We start from the raw sequence: 19,181 nt of genomic DNA, 5'->3' as shown, positions 1-19,181 counted from the left end.
TGGTGGGAAGAGCTAGCATCACACGGTCTACTCTAAACACGCCCCATCTTGGTTACATTGTAGGTACGAAGAGACATCAATGAAACGGAAGAAAACCGAAATCTGAGCAAATATGTTCTTTCAGAATTGTTGACAAAACCCAAGAAGTAGTTCTCAGTTTCAAAACCGAGTGAAAGTACGACAAGTGGCCAAACCTGCTCTGATCGAGCCAACTCGGGTCTTCTCCAAAGCAGCGTCGTCTTCTTCTTTTGCTCCGATGAAATTATCCTGGTCATCTGCTGCCCTCCTGGAGAACATGTTCACACCATTGGTTACAACATTCACAATCAGTCTTGAACTCCTGCTGGACGACGAAACACTTTTTTTTTTTTGTTATTGTGGTTAGCAGGCTAGGCTAAATAAACTACATTTGTCAACAAAATAAAAAGCAAGAGCGAATGATTTTACAGAACATTAATAAATGAGGGACCTACTGCATCAAGGCGTTCGGTTGTAATTAAGTAGAGAGGATCGGATTTCCAATGATTGATTTATTTTGTTGTAGAATGGGTATCTTGTACGGATTTACAGGCTGCAGCACCGTTCTACGGCAAAACATTTTGGACAAACTTGGTCACATAGCAAACATGTTCAGGTCATGACTATGGTTCGTGTGGTCTTAAATGGTGCATGTTTGGACTGGCGATTGAAATATTTTGTCCAAATGGTATTGCCGTACTCATTAGTGATGGGAATTGCGGGTCTTTTGGCTCAGCTCACTAAAAAGATCTGGCTCTTTTGGCTCCTCAGTTTTTTTTTTTTTTGTTGCTTAAATTAAGTAACTACCAAAAAGCTCCCATCCCGCGTCTACCACGGATCTTGACCAATCACGTGCGGCTTTAACCAAAGACTGGGGGGGGGGCACAGGGGAAAAAAAAGTCAGCTCCCGTTTCCGGCTCCTGGTTAGATCTCTTTGTTCACTTCAGCGATCCGGCTCTAAGAACCGGCTTGGTCACCAACGACACATCACTCGTACTCATTTGCTAACCTCTCGCCCAGCAGCACCACATTTCCTGATTTTTGTTGTTGTCAAATGTACTTCTTAAAACTACACAAACATACCTTATTTTATGCATAATAAACATGCTATTGTATTGTAAATAAAGAAATAAACGAAGACCAAAGTCGTTTTATTTACCTTTGCGATGGTAGCTCCGGTGTGTCTTCTCTTCTTTGCTTCTTAGAGGGAGACTCCTTCTCCTTTTTTCTGACTAAAATCCTCTTCGTTGGCACCTTCTGCTTTCTGAGTCTTAAGATCTTACGAAACTGAGGCATCACAGTATCGTTCATCATGTCGATGATTCTCATCGCCACAGTCTTGTCTGAATGGTACTGTTCGATAAAAGCCTGCACATCATTCCACTTTGCCAACATTGCCTTGATGCTCTCATTTGATGCTGCAGCCATCTCCTCCGCCTCTTCCTCCTCTTCCTCAGATGACAACTCCTGAATGGCTTCCTTCTGCTGCTTGTCCTCTTGAAGGCAAATCAAATCCTCTGTGCTGAGGACCTCATGATAGTCAGCGACAAGCTCCTCGATGTCATCCGCATCCACTTGGAGTCCCATGTTCTGTCCCATGCAAACAATGTCGTTCACAACAACAGTGTCGTGAGGATCAAATCCTTGAAAGTCCCCGTCGAGGATGCACGCGGGCCACAAATTCCTCCATGCTGCTTTCAACGTTTGAAAGGTAACATCATGCCAAGCCTGTTCTATCAGTTGAACACAATGATACACATTGAAATGGTCCTTCAAATAATCGCTAAGGGTTAGGTCGGTGTCAATGGTCATGAAAAAGCACCGAGTAAACAACGCCTTGGTGTAAAGCTTCTTAAAGCTTGCGATCACTTCCTGGCCCATGGGCTGCAGGAGGGAGGTTGTGTTGGGAGGCAGGAATTTGACCTGGATGAATTCAAGATCACCTTGAAGTTCCTCCTCCAAACTTGGTGGGTGCGCTGGGGCTTTGTCAAGGAGAAGAAGACACTTGACAGGGAGTCCTTTCTCCTCGAGATATTTCCTCACTGAAGGAGCGAAAACATCACGCATCCACTCAATAAACAGGAGACGAGTCACCCAAGCTTTGGTGTTGGACTTCCACATTACAGGAAGCTTGGATTTAACCACCTGGTTTTTCTCAAAGGCCGCTGGGTTTTCTGTGTGATAAACCAACATTGGTTTTATCTTACAGTCGCCACTGGCATTGGCGCACATCAGGAGGGTTAGCCTATCTTTCATTGGTTGATGGCCAGGGACGGAATTCTCTTCCTGAGAAATGAAAGTCCGGTTAGGCATCTTTTTCCAAAAGAGGCCGGTTTCATCAGCGTTAAACACTTGATGAGGAACGTAGCCTTCCACCATCTTGAGGAACGATTCCTTGTAAGCTTCGGCAGCTTTATCGTCCGAATTGTCTGCCTTACCATGACGAATGACACCATGAATCCCTGTACGACGCTTAAAGTTCTCGAACCATCCGTGGCTAGCCTTGAAATCATCGATGGATGACGAACTTCCAGGTTGCCTCTTGACGATATCCGAGTGAAGTTGCCGTGCTTTGTCGGCGATCATACGCTCAGTCACACGGTCCCCAGTTAGCTGCTTTTCATTAATCCAAATTAACAGAAGGTTTTCAACCACTTCTATTGCCTGAGACCGTTGCTTAGACAACACGGTAACACCTTTAGCCACGCACGCACCCTTAATAGCTTTCTTGTTCTTGAGGATGGCAGCAATGGTCGACTTAGCATACTGGTACTGGAACGCTAAATCACGCAAACGCACACCTCGTTCGTGTTTTTCGATGATCTCCTTCTTCTGCTCGATCGTAATTATATTTTGTGTCTTCTTAGGCTTAAAACTAGCCTGTGGCGGGGTCTTTTTCGGTCCCATAATAGCAAAAGTACACCAATCTGGTCCAAAAAGTCGATCAAACAAAAATCACGTTCGTACTCAAAGGAAGGGGGTGACGAACTGGGAGGCCGTTAGCGTGCGTCGGCTTATCGTGACCGCCACTTGGCGCAGTTCGATAGCGTGCTTTGGTTCCTCCGTCGAAAACTAGTTCTTTACAGAGACAATATGCTCGCGAATGTAATGATATTGAGGCGAAAAGTTCATGAGTTTAAGCGTTCGTTTTTAATACTAATTATTTATTTTATATTTTGTTGTCGTAGTAAGCGTATCTCATTGTTCGAATTTACAGGCCGCAGTACTACTCTACGGCAATTCGTTTCCGACTTAGTTATAAATCATAAACGTTCAGGTCATTATTACACTGAACGCGTGGGCCTAAATGGTGCCTGTTTGGACTGGTGATTGAATTATTTCATTTCGTAGAGAAGGGAGTATTGCTAGAATCGCCCTTTGTTCATGGCATTTCGCGTTGAACATGAATTTTGTCCATATGGTACTGCCGTACATATGACACAATTTTCGCCGAACAACAAAATCGTTCAGATCATGAATACACCGGTATGTCTGGGCTACTTTGGTGGCTGTGTATGTTGGAATAGCCATTTAATTTTATTTTTCGTGGTGAGGAATGAATCACTCCCATCAACCGTTTATCGCTTTTGTTCGTGGGTATTCGCTTTGGACATAAGTTTGTCCAAGTGGTAGTACCGTACCCATTCCGCTAACTTCTCGCTCACCAGCTAACATCCGCGGCACCACATTTTCTCCTTTTTTGTTGTTGTCTACACAATCTACTCAAATGCCCGTCATTAATTTTCTACACATGTACAAAGTTGCATAACACATTTCATTCGCAAAATGAAACCGCCCCCCATTTTATTCTGGGTCATAAATGCACGTTTCAGCATTTTTCTCAGCAGTCTATTTTAATACGTGCTAAAAATACTGGTGGTGCCCCTGCGGCCCACTAGTTCGGCGATCTTCCTCAGTACAGAGGTCCAGAAGTACAGTTGTGCCCTTCCTGTGTGCAGTTGGTCTGTTGTCACCCTCACGGGTACTCCGTTATCCTTCCACATTCATTCCAAAGACATGCATGGTAGGTCATTGGAACACACAATCATTGCAATAGGTGCGAATCAAAGCTCTAAAGATAGAGGACACCGATTTGCTGTGGCGACCCCTTGAAGGGAAAAGCCGAAAGGAAAAGATTTCATAGCAATAGGTTTATGACTTTATTTACACTCACTTGAACTTTCAGCAAATAGTTGATTGATTCAAAATCAAGCGATCCATGAATTTGTGACAAATATGTTGATAAATGTGCATCAAAAGTTGGCCATAGATCCTTATCGGTGGCCAATTCTGTCAGCCCAAGTTCAGAGAAATCTGTATCAGAGCCTAATCCAATCGTGGGAAAGTCTGATGAAGCTCTTGGCCGTCATTTGGATGAGTAGATGACAATAATTTCAACACAAAACATAAAAACAAACATTTCACTCTTTAAGGAAGCTTGTAAAAAAACGTGGCTGAGAATTCTGTTATCCTTGGAGTGTGATGTGATGAAGTCTAATCAGATGATAAATCAATGTTTGATTGATGAGTGCGCATTGCACCAACACACTGGTGGTTCTGAGCCTGATACTTCCACAAAAAGCTTTGGCCACAAATTGAGCAGGAAAAAGGTTTCTCACCCGTATGGATTCTTGTGTGTATTTTTAAGCCCTCATTATGGGAGAATCTTTTTCCGCAGAGTGGGCAGGCAAAAGGTTTATCACCAGAGTGTGTTCTTGTGTGCTTTGTTAAGGTTCCTTTCTCAGAGAAACTTTTCCCACACACTGAGCAAGAAAATGGCTTCTCACCGGTGTGGCTTCTTGTGTGTAATTTTAAGGTTCCCTTCTGAGAGAATCTTTGACCGCAAACTGAGCAGGAAAAGGGTTTCTCACCAGTGTGTGTTCTTGTGTGTAATTTTAAGCTTCCCTTCTCAGAGAATTTTTTGCCACAAACTGAGCAGAGAAAGGGTTTCTCACCAGTGTGGATTCTTGTGTGCGCTTTTAAGTGTCCCTTATGAGAGAATCTCTGTCCACAAAGTAAACAGGCAAAAGGTTTCTCACCGGTGTGGGTTCTCATGTGTTTTTTTAAGCTCCCCTTCTCAGAGAATTGTTTTCCACAATTTGAGCAGACAAAAGGTTTCTCGCCAGTGTGGGTTCTCGTGTGTGTTTTTAAATGTCCCTTCTGAGAGAATCTTTTACCACAAACTATGCAGGAGAAAGGCTTCAGAATTCTTGTGTGTTCCGTCATATCTTCCTTCGGAGGGTATCTTTTGTCGGAATGTGAGCAGCCACCAGTGTGGGTCCTCAGGTGTGCTGTCAAATATCCCTTTAAGGAATATCTCCTACCACAGACTGAACAGGCATAAGGTTTCTCACCAGTGTGTGCGCTTCTGTGCCTTCTTAATTCTACCTCGCAAGAGAATCTTTTGCCACAAACCGAGCAGGCAAAACGTTTCTGGTCAGTAGGCGTCCTTTTATGACCTTTTAAGTGACCCTTCTGAGAAATTCTTTGGTCACAAACAAAGGGTTTCTCACCTCTGCTCGGTTCACTTTGTTCTTCATCTTCACTTTTCAAAGGGGCACAATTCGAAGGCAACTCGCAGATATAGCTCTCTTCCTCCAGATTCTTGATGAAGGCGGGCTTCTCTTCATCTTCCGGCGTGTGAAAAGAAATTTCCTCATCCTCTTTGATATGAATGTTCCATTCGTCCTCCTTTTTAATGACAAGGGCCTCTGGCTCCTCCTTTCCTTGAATGCAGGAGTGCTCTTCATCCTCCACTTCCTCATTAATGTTGGAGGACTCCGGCTCGTGCCGCCCAGGACAAATATCTTCAAGATGCAAAACAATAGAGAACAAAGGTTTGGCAAAGTTAATTGCGATGGTGTAACTTTACATGGAAGATATTCTTTATATGTGGTTGATTTTAATTTTATGACTATTACAATACAAAGGTCACAAGGCTCAAACCATTTATTCGTCAGATGGCGTGATTGAGGCTGGCCCCATTTAGGCAAAGAAATGGTCGTGAAAGACCATGGACAAAACGTGATCAGTCCGCCCGCACGCACGGCACACATTGAAAAATAACCATCCAAAATGTGGGAGGAAACCGGAGGACCCATACAGGCAAGGAGGGAGGGGCGGGGGTGTAACCTACACACAAGGTTTGTGCAGGTATCAAACCTTGCACTTCTGAATTGTGAGGCGGATGTTTTACAGTCGTCCACCGTCATGCCACAAAACGCCATCAAAATGACAAATGTGTCGAGTGAATATTATCATACTTGAAATTTACCTTTGTGTGTTTTTGTTGTGGTAATGATGACATCATGTATAATTTGTGTTGTGGCCAATTTCACCATCCTCCCCATCGGTGCCGTGTGATGTGGTGGAAGTATTTTCCGCTGTATTAGGCGCACCCCCAAAGATCTGAGCAAATTCGTTAATTTAGAACTGTGTCTGAAAGTGGTAGTCCATCGCATTAATTAGCGACAAGGAAAGAGTTTTGCCACCCCTCCAATCGAGCGAAAGAACGATTGGTGGTCTAACCTATTCTGGTCGAGTCATCTCTGAACTTCTCGAAAACAGATTCGTTTGCTCCGATGAAATCCTCCTCGCCATCTGTTGTCCTCCTGTACACATTTTCGCACAGTTCATTACGATACATTACAGTTAAACATAACTGCTGGGTGACGAAAGGTGTCTCTTTGTTAAGCGGTTAGCAAGCTAGACTAAGTAAGCGAAAATTTTGAAAAAAATATCGATTTTAAAGTCCCGGAGGAAATGATTGTGACCTACTGCATCGAGGCTTCTGTCCGTTCACTTGTAATTGCGAAGAGGGGATTAGATTTAAACGGGTGCAATTTGTTTATTGAAGTGGACATGAAGCAAAGAACGTATCCGCTGCAACGTCATACGGCAACTCTTTTGGGACAAACATCGTCGAAAAACAAACCTCAGATTACTGCATTTGGCAGTGGTTGTATGAAAGTTGCATGATAAACACTGTAGAGTAGATTCTGAATTATTATTGTCAAATTGTTTTGCAACTAATTGATCATAAACATGCACTAAACACCTGTAATCACCTGTAAACAAAAAATGGCGAATTATATTTTGATTGAGTTGAATAGGAATTGCATGTACAGGTCGCGGTGAAAATAAATCTACGGCAACGTCACTGGAACAAACTTCATTTTAACACAACCTAATTAAAGGTAATAAAATAACAAAACATGAACCATTTGATTGCTCGCGTATATCTAACAAACTGATTCAAGACTGTAAAAAAACGTAAGCGAATTAATTAAATCAAAACATGCTATAAACCATGCACTCGTAATTTTTAACGTTTGTCCAAATAAGTTTGCCGTACCACATCATCGACTGCACTTCAAATTTGACCTTTTCGTTTATGTGCACGTACACGTTGGAATACGCGCTATGACTCGCCAATCACTACTTTGCTGGACAAAACAACGCCCATTAAATAGTCGCTTCTGGTTAAAGTCATCCTGTCTTGGTGCATGTTGAAGTTTTCTCGGCCTATGGTTATCTTCTTTTAGCTTAATTTGCTAGCCGCTCACAAAGAGACGCAGTGTGTGATCTTAAAGTGTTATTTGTGCAGCGAACGTGGCAAGAAGGACAGTCGAGTCCCAGAAGGCATTTTGTTGTGCAAAACAGGACAACGAAAGACAACGTCGACTATTTTATTGGGCGCCGTTTGCAAGATGAAGCCAAGAACCGTACTTCACACAGCAGGTTAGGCCACTTGTTCCTCTCTCAAAGGAAAATAATTAAAAGATATGAAACGATATTCTTGTGATTACCAACGACACATTGACAACAGCCAGGGCCGCGTATATTCATATTGCTGTTATTCTCAAAGGGCCCCATAGGTTGACGCTCCACCTTAGCAAGCGTAAAGCAAGGTCAAAACGGCGAATCTAAATGATTGGAAGTCATCCAAATATCACAATTAAGTGACTTTTCTATCATCTTTGAACCCTATTTGATCATCGATTAGGCGTCAATTAATCATGGCTTGCAGTGAGCCACAAAATGTGTTTTTTTTTTTTTTGCCTCACAAATTGTAATGCTCGTTTGCATCGTTCGAATCTCATTACAGAACACAAGATGAGAATTGCATTGAACAAATCCTCATGTGTCTTGCAGACGTCGCCACAGAATTTTGTCAGGAGCAGCAGGGGCTTCAGGCCCCGTACAGCGGACGCGAGTCCTTCACAATAAAAAAAGAGGAGCATGAACAGAATCCTCACGGCGAAGAGGAGGGAAATGAGCACCCTGACATCAAAGAGGAAAAGGCGGACATCGCCAAGTCATTCTCCACCGGCGTCTCTTTGAAGAGTGAAGATGAAGCTCAAAGCGAGAAAAGTAATGCAGCAACGCCTCCAAGCAGCAGGTTAAGCCAATGCTATAAAACCGAAGGTAAGGCTGGGAAATTCATTGAAGTGTAATCAGGATTTATTTCGATATTGGCTTCTCCACATCCGAATTTACTAAAAAAGGAATACAAATAAAAAGCAAAATGGGCATTTGGTTGTAGTCTGGACCAATTGACAGGTCAAGTTGTTGAAAGAAATCGAGAGAGGTCGCGGGAAAGGAAAAAAAAATGAAGCAAACCCCAGAGACAAGTTCTCCGTGGTAAGCCTGACCCATGTCCTAAGTAGGCCAGCTTCAAAATAAACATTACTCAGCAAATAATAGTTTTGCACTTTTACTTTGAAGTGGTTCCCGGCAGTGCATCCGCGAGCGTGATTCCTCACTAGATTTCCCGAGCTCATAGTCACATCACAAACTGGTGCCATCGATGTCAACAACATGCCCTGAAATAAAATCGTTAAATCACAAATAGGACTCATCTCAATTCCGTCACAATTTATATTCTGCTCACTGTTTGTCTCAACAAGTCAGAGGTCGTGGGGATATGCTGCTACAACTACAACTCAAGATGATCTTTTTTGGATGCATACATGTTTAATTTTCACATTTATCATGATGACAAACTTTTTTTGTCATCAACTTTCAAGAATATTATTTTTTTCTTTTATTTTGTGTGTAAATGGTGGCAGAAAAACCACACCAGCCTATTTTCTATTCTTTAGTCTAGTCTATAGTCTATTATCTATCTAACGAGCCGGATAGCCTGCTAGCTAGCTAGCTATGTGGTGTCTATTAGCTATCCAACTAACTAGCTGGCTATCTATCTAGCTAGCTATTTTCTGTCTATTTGCTATTTAACTAACTAGCTGGCTATCTATCTAGCTAGCTATCTATTAACTAGCTATTAGCTAGCTAGCTTTCTATCTATTTGAGTTATTCCCGGATGAGTGAACGCTGGTGCGTGTGGCTGCCGCTGCTCACCCACAGAAAAAAAACTTATCCTGTGACTATAAAGTGACCTTGAGAGTTTTGAAAGGCGCTTATAAATGAAATGTACTATTATTATTATTATGATTATAAAGTTCCAATTGCCCATAAGTATAAATATAAACCACCATGCGCAAATCCAAAGTTTCAAGTGGGTAAGTGAAATAAGTCAACCTTTTATTTGTGTGCTATTGTGTCTTGAAGATGTCAGTGATGATGTTGGTCCTGGACGGCAGGAACCAGAGTCCGCCCACACGAAGGAGGAAGAGCATCCCTGCATTCAAGAAGAGGAGGAGTCGGACCGTCCTTTCAATCAAAAAGAAGAGGAACCACATTCTGATATCAAGGAGGAGGAGGAAAAGCATCTTCATCCCGAGGAGGAGGAAAAAAAGCCTCCTTACATCAAGGATGAGGAGAAAGAATATATTTTCAAGTTGCTGTCGACTGATGTCCCTTTGAAAAGTGAAGATGAATGTCAAAATGGAGCGATCGCCATCTCAAGTGAACACGTGACAACAGAAGTTGACGGAGGCTCACTGGTGGACAGTTTTGTAGCTCTCCGATCAGATAGCAACGGCACAACGCCACAGTCTCATCATGATGCCAAACCGCCTGAAGGTGATATGACAAAGGAACCGGACAACAAACGTTGGAAATGTTTTCAGTGCCGGAAAACGTACATTTATAAGAGCCGTTTAAAAAGTCATATGATGAGCCACACTGGTGAGAAGCCCTTTTCCTGCTCCGATTGTGGCCAAAGATTCTCTCACATGGTCACTTTAAAGAGTCACCAAAGAACACACGCTGAAGAGAAACCATTTTTGTGTTCAGTTTGTGGTCAGAGATTCGCTCTGAAGGCACAATTGATCGAACACGCAACAACACACAGTCGCGAGGAAGCTTTTCCCTGCTCAGTTTGCAACAAAAGATTCTCCGATAGGAAAACGGTAAACATACACATGAGAACTCACACGGGTGAGAAACCGTATGCCTGCTCACTTTGTGGGCAAAGATTTTCTCAGAAGGGAAGTTTGGGTAGGCACGCAAAAACTCACACTGGTGAGAAACTGTTTTCCTGCTCACTTTGTGGCAAAACATTCCCTCAGAAGCAAAGCTTGAAAATTCACAAAAGACTCCACAAGGATGACAAGCAATTTGTCTGTTCAATTTGCGGCCAAATATACTCTGTTAAGGGAGACTTAAAAATACACCTAAAAACACACACCAGTAAAAAAACTTATGCCTGCTTAGTTTGTTGCCAAAGATTCTCTCTGAAGAGACACTTGACAGAACATGCAAGAACACACCCTAGAGAGAAACCTTTTCCCTGCTCAGTTTGTGGCAAAGGTTTTTCTGAAAAGACACACTTGAGAAAACACACAAGAACGCACACTCTTGAGAAGCCGGCCATTTGCTCCATTTGTGGCAAAAGACTCTCGAATCAGACGACTTTAAAAATTCACACCAGAACCCACACTGGTGAGAAACCATTTGTCTGCGCGGTTTGTGGCCAAAGATTCTCCATTAAAGGACACTTGACGGAGCACACAAGAACACACACGAGAGAGAAACCTTTTGTCTGCTCATTTTGTGGCAAAGCATTCGCTCGGAGGCAAACCTTAAAGCATCACGCGATAACGCACACAGGTGAGAAACTATACGTCTGCTCATTTTGTGGCAAAAGTTTCTCCCGAAAGGAAAGCTTAAAACGTCACACAAGAACCCATACTGGTGAGAAACCGTACTCCTGCTCAATTTGTGGACAAAGATTCTCTATCAAGGGACAATTGACGGAACATACAACTCAACACTCTGGTGAGAAACCTTTTACCTGTTCAGTTTGTGGTCAGAGATTCTCCCGTAGAACAGACTTAACTACACACACAAGAAAGCACACTGGTGAGAAACCTTTTTCCTGTTCAGTTTGCGATAAAAGATTCTCGCGGAAAGGAACCCTATTACGACACACAAGAATGCACTCTGGTGAGAAACCCTTTCGCTGTTCTATTTGTGCTCAAAAATTCTCGTGGAAGTATCAAGTGGAGAATCATAAATGTGTTGGTGAGACAAGCAGTCATCAATGAAGCTTTCTCCTTTCATCTGAGCAGGCGACATCTCTTGATGCTCTATGGATGACTGAATGCTGTTTACTTTCTTTGTGGAACGATAGCTAAAATGTTCTTCTTTTATTACTGCAGTGGACAACTGTGAGTTTATTTTTTAAATATTGTGAGTTGTCATCAGTGTACTATTCGTTTTGTGTTTTCATTTTAGTTCATCAAAATGTCTTTTGGCAAATGTGAGATAAGCCTTTCCCGTATGTTCTTTTGGACAGCAGTGGTTTTCACCCGGGAGCTCTTCCATAAATGCCATTTTTGGCCAGTGCCTTTCTTGTACAATATAAATATATATCAATATCTCTCAAAGTGTCAGGGGACAAGCATTTGTTTTCAGACACATCACATGCAGTTTGTATATTTCTCAAAATGTCTTACATAAAGATGAAGGGGTCACTTTTTAATCCATTCAGGGACAGTTGTTACTACAGTGATTATTATTATTATTATTATTACTGAGGACAGTGAGGACAGACAAATGAAAAATGTTTGATTTTCTAAAAGCCTTTTTGCATGATAAACCTTAGGTTGTCTTTTACAGTTCCCTAGTGTGACGACCTTCTGTTTGTACCTCATCCCTACACAATGTCACAGTGGAGACCCCACCCCGAAAGCCCCGGCTCTATTTTTTCCATATCTGGAATATACAGAGGCAGAATGGCTTTCTTTGAAAGTACAAAAAAAAATGACAGAACAAAAGAAAGCCAGTGAAGGGAAGAGGATTAGAGGGGGGCGGAGGTGAGAGGGAAGCCTTTGTGTAAATAGTTAATTAATTTTATGCAATAAGAGAGGTAATTAAGATTCATTTCTCCTGGAGTCAGATATTAAAAGGGTTAAGGCTTGGCTGGGGAACATTTCGACAACATTCAGACAAATGGAACAACAAAATGTGTTATTACTGCATAAGAGAGTATTTGATTTGGTGAAATCATGTACAAATTGGTGCTTTATGTTGCACAATCGAATGGATGGGTAAGGTACACAGCGAGAAGCTTTGTACAGGAACCGGGTGGCGAGGGGGCTTGGTTGATGCATGGACAAGATGTCCCCCGCCGGCGACAAAATGGCGCAACGTTTAATCCCCCACCTTCTCAGGGCCCCCTCAATTAACACACAGGCCCGATATCGCCGTCATGGCCTGATAAGGAAGTCATTCCAAAGACTTTTAATGACTTCCGGTCTAATTCTGAGTCTTCTGTTCAACACACACACTTTGGAGAGTTTTCCCACTCATCAGCCACCCATTGTTGGGATTATGTGCATCATGATTTTGCTTTAAAGAGAACAAATACATCTTTTAGTTTGAGAACCGCAGTGGAAAAATGATCTGTTCATCTGGCCAGCATTCCAAAGCATCCATTTGGCGTGGGAGGAAATTTTGGACGATTTCCACTTCTCACGCTGGACTTAATGACTGAGGAAACGGGGACACATTATGGACAATGGACTTTTTTAATTGCCCTTATTCACTGATGTATTCGGGAATTGAAAATATGATGTAGAGCGCCATTCCCGAATTTGTTCGGGTTTTGTTTTTTTCTTCTCGTTTGGGTGCCGATAAAGTGCTGGTCAGACCTCTTGCAATGTTTTTTCTTTTCTATTTGTCCATGTTAGCTCTTTGTTCCAGCTTCAGTTGTTGTTAAAGCGCTATATTCATCAATATGTTTGTATTGCATTGCATTTTGGACATCTGCCCTCATTTAAAGCTCAGATAACTCCAGACCCACTATCATTTAGGAATGAACTTTTTTTTTCTGATGAAAGAAGAGAGTCTAAGGTTTCTAACACTGTACTGAATGTTTATGTAGTCCTAAAACTCCATATTCTGTGGGTCCTGGAATTGGAGTGACAATGACAAAAACCCTGGCACTGGACTGGACACATTTTTGCACATTGTCTGCCAGTGAATGAGTTAAATGTGTTACATGCTCACATTATATGATTTATAATACTGGAATTAAAGATGATTGCGCTTTCTAATTCTGTGCTTTTTGTGCATGAGAGATGACACCAAGGCTACGTTTTCCCACGCTTATCTCCTCATGCTCGTCAGTTTCAAGTGGAACTCAGGAGGGCTGTGATGTAATCATTAACCAAGAGTTTGCACGCCGTTTCATCATTTTAAGAAAAAAGGGATCTTGATTGAAAAAAATTGGGCCAGGGTGAAGTTGAGGATAAAATAGGACGATTTGTTTCATTCTACCGTGCTTCCTTCACCCACAATATGTTCCCATATTTTCCATTAGCACGAACGCATCAAGATTGTTCCGACAGCGTGGCTTCGATTTTCCACACGACATTTTAGAAACACGTCAAAGAGGCCCCATTTTCACAGCAAGAGAAAAATAATCAATTAATGGAGTTTTCTTTGTTAGAGGACAGAGATCCGACAGTCATCCGCATAGCAGTGCAAAGGAAATATCATGTTTCCTTAGGATGGAACCCAATGGGAGCAGGTCTAGTGAGAACAACATAGGCCCCAAAATTGAGCCCTGCGGAACACCACATGACAGAGGGGCTTAAGATTGAATGACTATGTCTTTGTCTTGTCTTATATTTTGTTTTCTTTGTTGTTGTTTTGACTTCAAGACGGCGCCGCGAGAGTAGCTGCCTTTCCAGCAGCTCCTGTATTTTGTTTTTCTACTTCTTTCTTTCCTTTCCGATTGCTTCCATCACTTTGCTGCTGTGAAATGTAAATATCTCCACTGCGAGGCTAATCAAGGCAACTTGGATAATAAGTCGATGCAACCATCCATCCATTTTCAACATCCAGGGGAAATCATGCAAACTACGTTTTGTGCCGATATTTTTCTCCTTTCCTCAACTTTCTGGAAAAACAGCTGTGTGACTCATGTCATGACTCCGATACCGTCTACGTGCCTTGGCCATAACCAAATGTGATAAGGCACCGCGGGAAAGGCAACAGGTGCAAAAGCTGGACAGCGCAAGCACATACCCGCATAAATGAATACCCAAAAAAGTGAAGGTTGAGCTGAAGTATAAAAGAGGCGGAAAAACGTTTGTGCCTCTTCAGAAACGTTGGTGACGCTTCAGACATGTTGAGGTTTTTGCTCGTGGCCACTTTGGCAGCCCTGGGTAAGAGAGCGACAACACACACACACGCACCCACACACACATTTGCATATGCTCATCCTCTCACTTTTTCTCTCCATCATTCTGTCACCTTGTCAGTCATTTTAAGCTGATTGAAGTAGAAGGAAGTGCAGCGAATTTGTCATGATTTGCAAGCTGCTGGTGGTGGTGGACCCCAAAAAAGCAGGCAGGAGTAAGGAAGCTGTATTTGCCAAATTGTATCAAATAAAATGGACAGGAAAAAAAATTCAAACAATAAAGCTATCAGAACAAAGGTTCAAAGTAGCAAACAAAACCAGGAGTTAACCTGACAGGGTGGCAGTGGTGGTGGAGGTGTACCCCAAAAAAAGCAAGCAGAAGGGATGAGTCGGATGTATTTGCCAAATTGTATTAAATAAAATGGGCAAGAACAAAATCTCAAACAATAAAGACATCAGAACACAAAGGTCCAAAGTAGCAAACAAAACAAGGAGTTAACCTGACAAGATGAAACAAACAATGATCCGACACTGAATGGTCATGCCGGGAGTCCTTTTAACTGCCACTGATTAAATTGACCCCCCACCGAAATGTGACAGAATTATTCACCCCCCCGCTCCCTCTCTCTCTCTCGCTCTCTCTCTCGTGCAGTCTTCCAGACAAAATGAAAACCAAAATGTCTCCCATGTTATTTATCTTCAACAGTGCTGGCTGAGCTGGAGCCCCAGCCCAGGTACCTGGAGGACGTTTCAGAGAGGGTGGTGGGAGGCGAGGTGGCTCAGCCCAACTCTTGGCCCTGGCAGGTAAATGAAGCTCAAATCGACGCGCATTTCTGCAGATGAGGGTTACAGTATACGTCTACACATAAATTGTATCCCCTTTCCTATTAGATCTCTCTTCAGTACAAATCTGGATCCAGATTCCACCACACATGCGGAGGAACCCTGATTGAGAGAGAGTGGGTCATGACTGCTGCCCACTGTGTGGACAGGTAGCAAGATCAGTTGATATTAGGCACCATAACTTAAGTCATTGGTACATTAGATGTACTTTTTTCTATTTTACTCCTCTAGCACCGTTGTTTTAAATCTCACAAACCACTCGATTGGATTGGTATTATTTGGAATCAATTATTTTGTATTTTTATGTACCGTCTAAGGCGCATCCAAAAGCCTTGATTTTCTTCAAAAGTTGACCCTGCGCCTTATACGCAGGTGCGCCTTATATGTGGAGTCATATCAAGCCACGAGAGGTCTCACAAATCTACGAGAAATCTCCTGTCTAGCTTTAAAAACGTGGCAGCACTAGAAAAGCTATGCTAGCATAAGCACTGTAGACGAGCCAATGGTAGCCTATTGTCGCAGAAGTGGACAATTCACAACATTTGCAAGTCTCAAATGTGTCTGTCAACGACCTGTCCGTCCTTCATCCGTCAATCCTTAATTCAAGGCCAACCCAACTGTCATCAGTTAGTCAGTCTGAAGCTAAATCGGTGCGCCACTGCCATCTTTCATCAGTTTGTCACTCCGAGTTGGTCAAACTCTCGAGCAGAGTTGCTCTCGACTGACTGATTTTTTTTTCTCCATCCATTTGTCCCTGATCAGCCGTAGGACGTGGCGTGTGGTTCTTGGCGAGCACGACCTGAACAGCAACAGCGGCAGGGAGCAGGTGATGAGCGTTAGCCGCGTTTATATCCACCCAAGATGGAATTCCAACAGCGTTGGCGCTGGGTGAATATCATTTTTGCCTTCCATGTTTATATTTGCCAGTGGCGGGCCGCGCACGACACTCCTAGGCCTTCAGTAGTGCTATGTCTGAATCATTCCACAGCTGTGAGTGTGGTGTGATTTACTACACGTCCACTCGAGGGTGCCGTTGGCCAGGAAATAACGTGTGAATAAACTTAAGAAACACTGTCATTAAACTGTTCGAATGTTTACTGTGAACGTGCGAATTCATGATAACCTCATTAAATTGCAATATTATTTGATATTTTTGCTTGCTTCGAAACTCTCCAACCTTTCTTAATGATGTCAGTCTTGAATATCTGCAACCAAATCCATTTCTTCTCCTCCTTCAACCATTGTGGCTTGGCAAAACCGCAATTAAATCAACACAAAAATATATTTGCTTAATATAATATATTTTGATTCAAGTTTAAAAACAGTCCTCGAGTATTAAATACTGAAATAAAAAGATAAATACAACTAAACTGGTTTGGGATCGTATTTTCTTCACATACCAATCGAGACAGCCTACATGGACAAAGATGTACTTTCGGAGTTCTTATGTTCATTTTTTGGACTGGATGTGGTTTGCGCAGCTATGACATCGCCCTGCTGCGTCTGTCTGGAGAGGCCACTCTGAACTCTTACGTGAAGTTGGGCTCTCTTCTCCCCGCTGGCGAGATCCTGCCCCACAACAACCGTTGCTACATCACCGGATGGGGACGCACCTCCAGTGAGTGAGCCGTTTGTTCACCTTCTCACTTTTTCGGCGCTTCGGTGACCACGCCGATTGATTTTTCTGTCCAGCCGGCGGAAACCTGTCCTATCAACTGAAACAGGCCTATCTTCCCGTGGTGGGTCACAAGACCTGCACTAGTTCTAGTTGGTGGGGCGGTGGCATCAAGACCACCATGGTGTGCGCCGGTGGTGGCTCAGAGTCTGGATGCAACGTGAGTGCCCTTAAGAAGAATAAGAATCAATCATCGCAGAAATCGCATCGCATGCTAGCATTAGCACTGCAGACAAGCCAATGTGAGCCGTGGCTGCTATTGTAGCAGAAGTGGACAATTCACAACATTTGCTAGGCCCAAATGTGTCTGTCGGCGACTTGCCCATCATCGGTCAATCTTTAATTCAAGGTCAACCAAACCGTCACCAATCAGTCAGTCTTAAGTTAAATGGGTCCGCGACTTTCATCCGTCTGTCACTCCGAGGTAATTTACCTTCAATTGTCAGAAATAAACTAGCGTCCTTTAGCGACGTAAAGATGAGCCTTACAACCACAATTCAGGCTGTTAGCATGATGTATTTTCTGGTGTATAAGGCATATCCAAAAGCCTTCATTTTCTTCAAAAGATGACTCTGCGCCTTATACTCAGTTGAGCCACAACAGGTCTTACAACTACCATCAGAAGCCGCATACTCCATTTTCCCTGTAGAAGAAGTGGTACGTAACCGCAGCCTCTACCGTAGCACCTTATAAAGTTCCATCAGAGACATCCAAAAGATGCGCCTATTGCTGACTTTGATTGCAAAAGAGGGAAAAATGCGAAAAAATGGCAGCTGATAATTCTGAGCGTATGCCAAAGTCTTGGTCTAATGATTGACCAGCATTTGTCATTTTTGGCCCCGTTTCAGGGTGATTCTGGCGGCCCCCTCAACTGCCTGGTGAACGGAAAGTACTACGTGCACGGTATTGCCAGCTTCGTCTCCGGCTTGGGATGCAACGCTCCCAGGAGGCCCACCGTCTTCACCCGCGTTTCCGCCTACAACGAATGGATGGATTCGGTGGGTGACCGTCAGTGACTTTCACAATTGAGTTGAGATTATCTACAGTTGAACGCAATATTTCTCTTGTTCGCAGATCATGATGTAAACAAAGGCAGCCGTCCAAGAAACAGAACATCCACTCTTGTTTGTTTCGTCCATCGTTGGTCTTCCATAGGAGTCACTCAAAATAAAGCTCATATACGGAACTTTGCCTGATGACTCCATTGTTCACATAAACTCGTTCACTGCCATTCCCGAATGTATTTGTGAATTGAAAACATGAGGTGGAGCACCATTCCTGAATTTGTTCGGGTTTGGGTTTTTCTCACGGAGGTGCAGATAAAGCGCTGGTCAGACCTCTGGCAATGTTTTTTTTTCCTTCCATGAGGGGGTAGCACTTCCATTTTTTCCATGTTAGCGCTTTGTTCCAGCTTCAGCTGTTGTTAAAGCGCTATATAACCCAATATGGATTGTTTTGTCCAGCCGCCCCCATTTGAAGCTCATATAACCCCAGACCCACATCATTTAGGAATGAACTCTTTTTTTCTGATGAAAGACGAGCGTCTAAGGTTTCTTACGCTGCATTGAATGTTTATGTCGTCCTAAAACTCAATATTCTGTGGGTCCTGGAATTCGAGTGACAATGACAAAAACCCTGGCACTATAGGGTGGACACATTTTTGCACATTGTCTGGCAGTCAATGAGTTGAAAATAAGAGAATTTTGCAAACGATCTTCCAACAATAATGTTCTGTCGCTGTTTCTCCAAAAACGCTTTCTTTTTCTTTTTTTTGGGGGGGGGAGCCTTCATCAGAGAATGTTTACCTTTTTAGTACAGTATTTTATACATTATTTTATGCATGAAATTGCACATTAAAATGCTGACCAACACATAAAAAGCAATGTATATCTCAGAAAATGTTAAGCAAAATGGCAAAGACACAAATAACATAAACATAAATGTAACCCAGGCTAATTGTACGTTCGTAAAGAAAAGAATTATGAATAGGATGTTTTACCTTTGTGGTGGTCAGCAGAAGGTGCAGGTGGACGGAGGAAAGAAATGTATTGTTTGGAAGGAGAGTCCCCTTCCATAAAAACTTGATGA

At 42.8% G+C, this 19,181-nt stretch overlaps 3 protein-coding genes across 3 annotated transcripts; 2 read left to right on the top strand and 1 right to left on the bottom strand.

Moving 5' to 3' along the window:
- Positions 1 to 4,173: 4,173 nt before the first annotated feature.
- On the bottom strand, positions 4,174 to 6,917 carry LOC148889830 (uncharacterized). Its single transcript, XM_089011240.1, has 3 exons — positions 6,796 to 6,917; positions 6,547 to 6,629; positions 4,174 to 5,825 (listed from the first exon to the last, which is right to left on the bottom strand). The coding sequence occupies exons 1-3, from the start codon at positions 6,879 to 6,881 to the stop codon at positions 4,513 to 4,515; spliced, it is 1,482 nt and encodes a 493-aa protein (XP_088867366.1). The 5' UTR covers positions 6,882 to 6,917; the 3' UTR covers positions 4,174 to 4,512.
- Positions 6,918 to 7,410: 493 nt separating this feature from the next.
- On the top strand, positions 7,411 to 13,532 carry LOC148889829 (uncharacterized). The gene is made up of 3 exons (XM_089011220.1): positions 7,411 to 7,758; positions 8,173 to 8,445; positions 9,592 to 13,532. Exons 1-3 carry the CDS (start codon positions 7,728 to 7,730, stop codon positions 11,469 to 11,471), a joined length of 2,184 nt encoding a protein of 727 aa, XP_088867346.1. The 5' UTR covers positions 7,411 to 7,727; the 3' UTR covers positions 11,472 to 13,532.
- A 946-nt stretch (positions 13,533 to 14,478) lies between these two features.
- On the top strand, positions 14,479 to 18,279 carry LOC148889828 (elastase-1-like). Its single transcript, XM_089011244.1, has 8 exons — positions 14,479 to 14,600; positions 15,282 to 15,379; positions 15,467 to 15,567; positions 16,181 to 16,306; positions 16,900 to 17,036; positions 17,111 to 17,253; positions 17,942 to 18,091; positions 18,168 to 18,279. Exons 1-8 carry the CDS (start codon positions 14,561 to 14,563, stop codon positions 18,177 to 18,179), a joined length of 807 nt encoding a protein of 268 aa, XP_088867370.1. The 5' UTR covers positions 14,479 to 14,560; the 3' UTR covers positions 18,180 to 18,279.
- Positions 18,280 to 19,181: the final 902 nt, after the last annotated feature.

This window comes from Hippocampus bargibanti, linkage group LG12 (genome assembly GCF_051943395.1).
Source record: "Hippocampus bargibanti isolate YZ-2025 linkage group LG12, ASM5194339v1, whole genome shotgun sequence".
Classification (NCBI taxonomy): Eukaryota; Metazoa; Chordata; class Actinopteri; order Syngnathiformes; family Syngnathidae; genus Hippocampus; species Hippocampus bargibanti.
The sequence above is the reverse complement of the archived record's forward strand: the minus strand, read 5'-3'. Positions and strand labels throughout refer to the sequence as shown.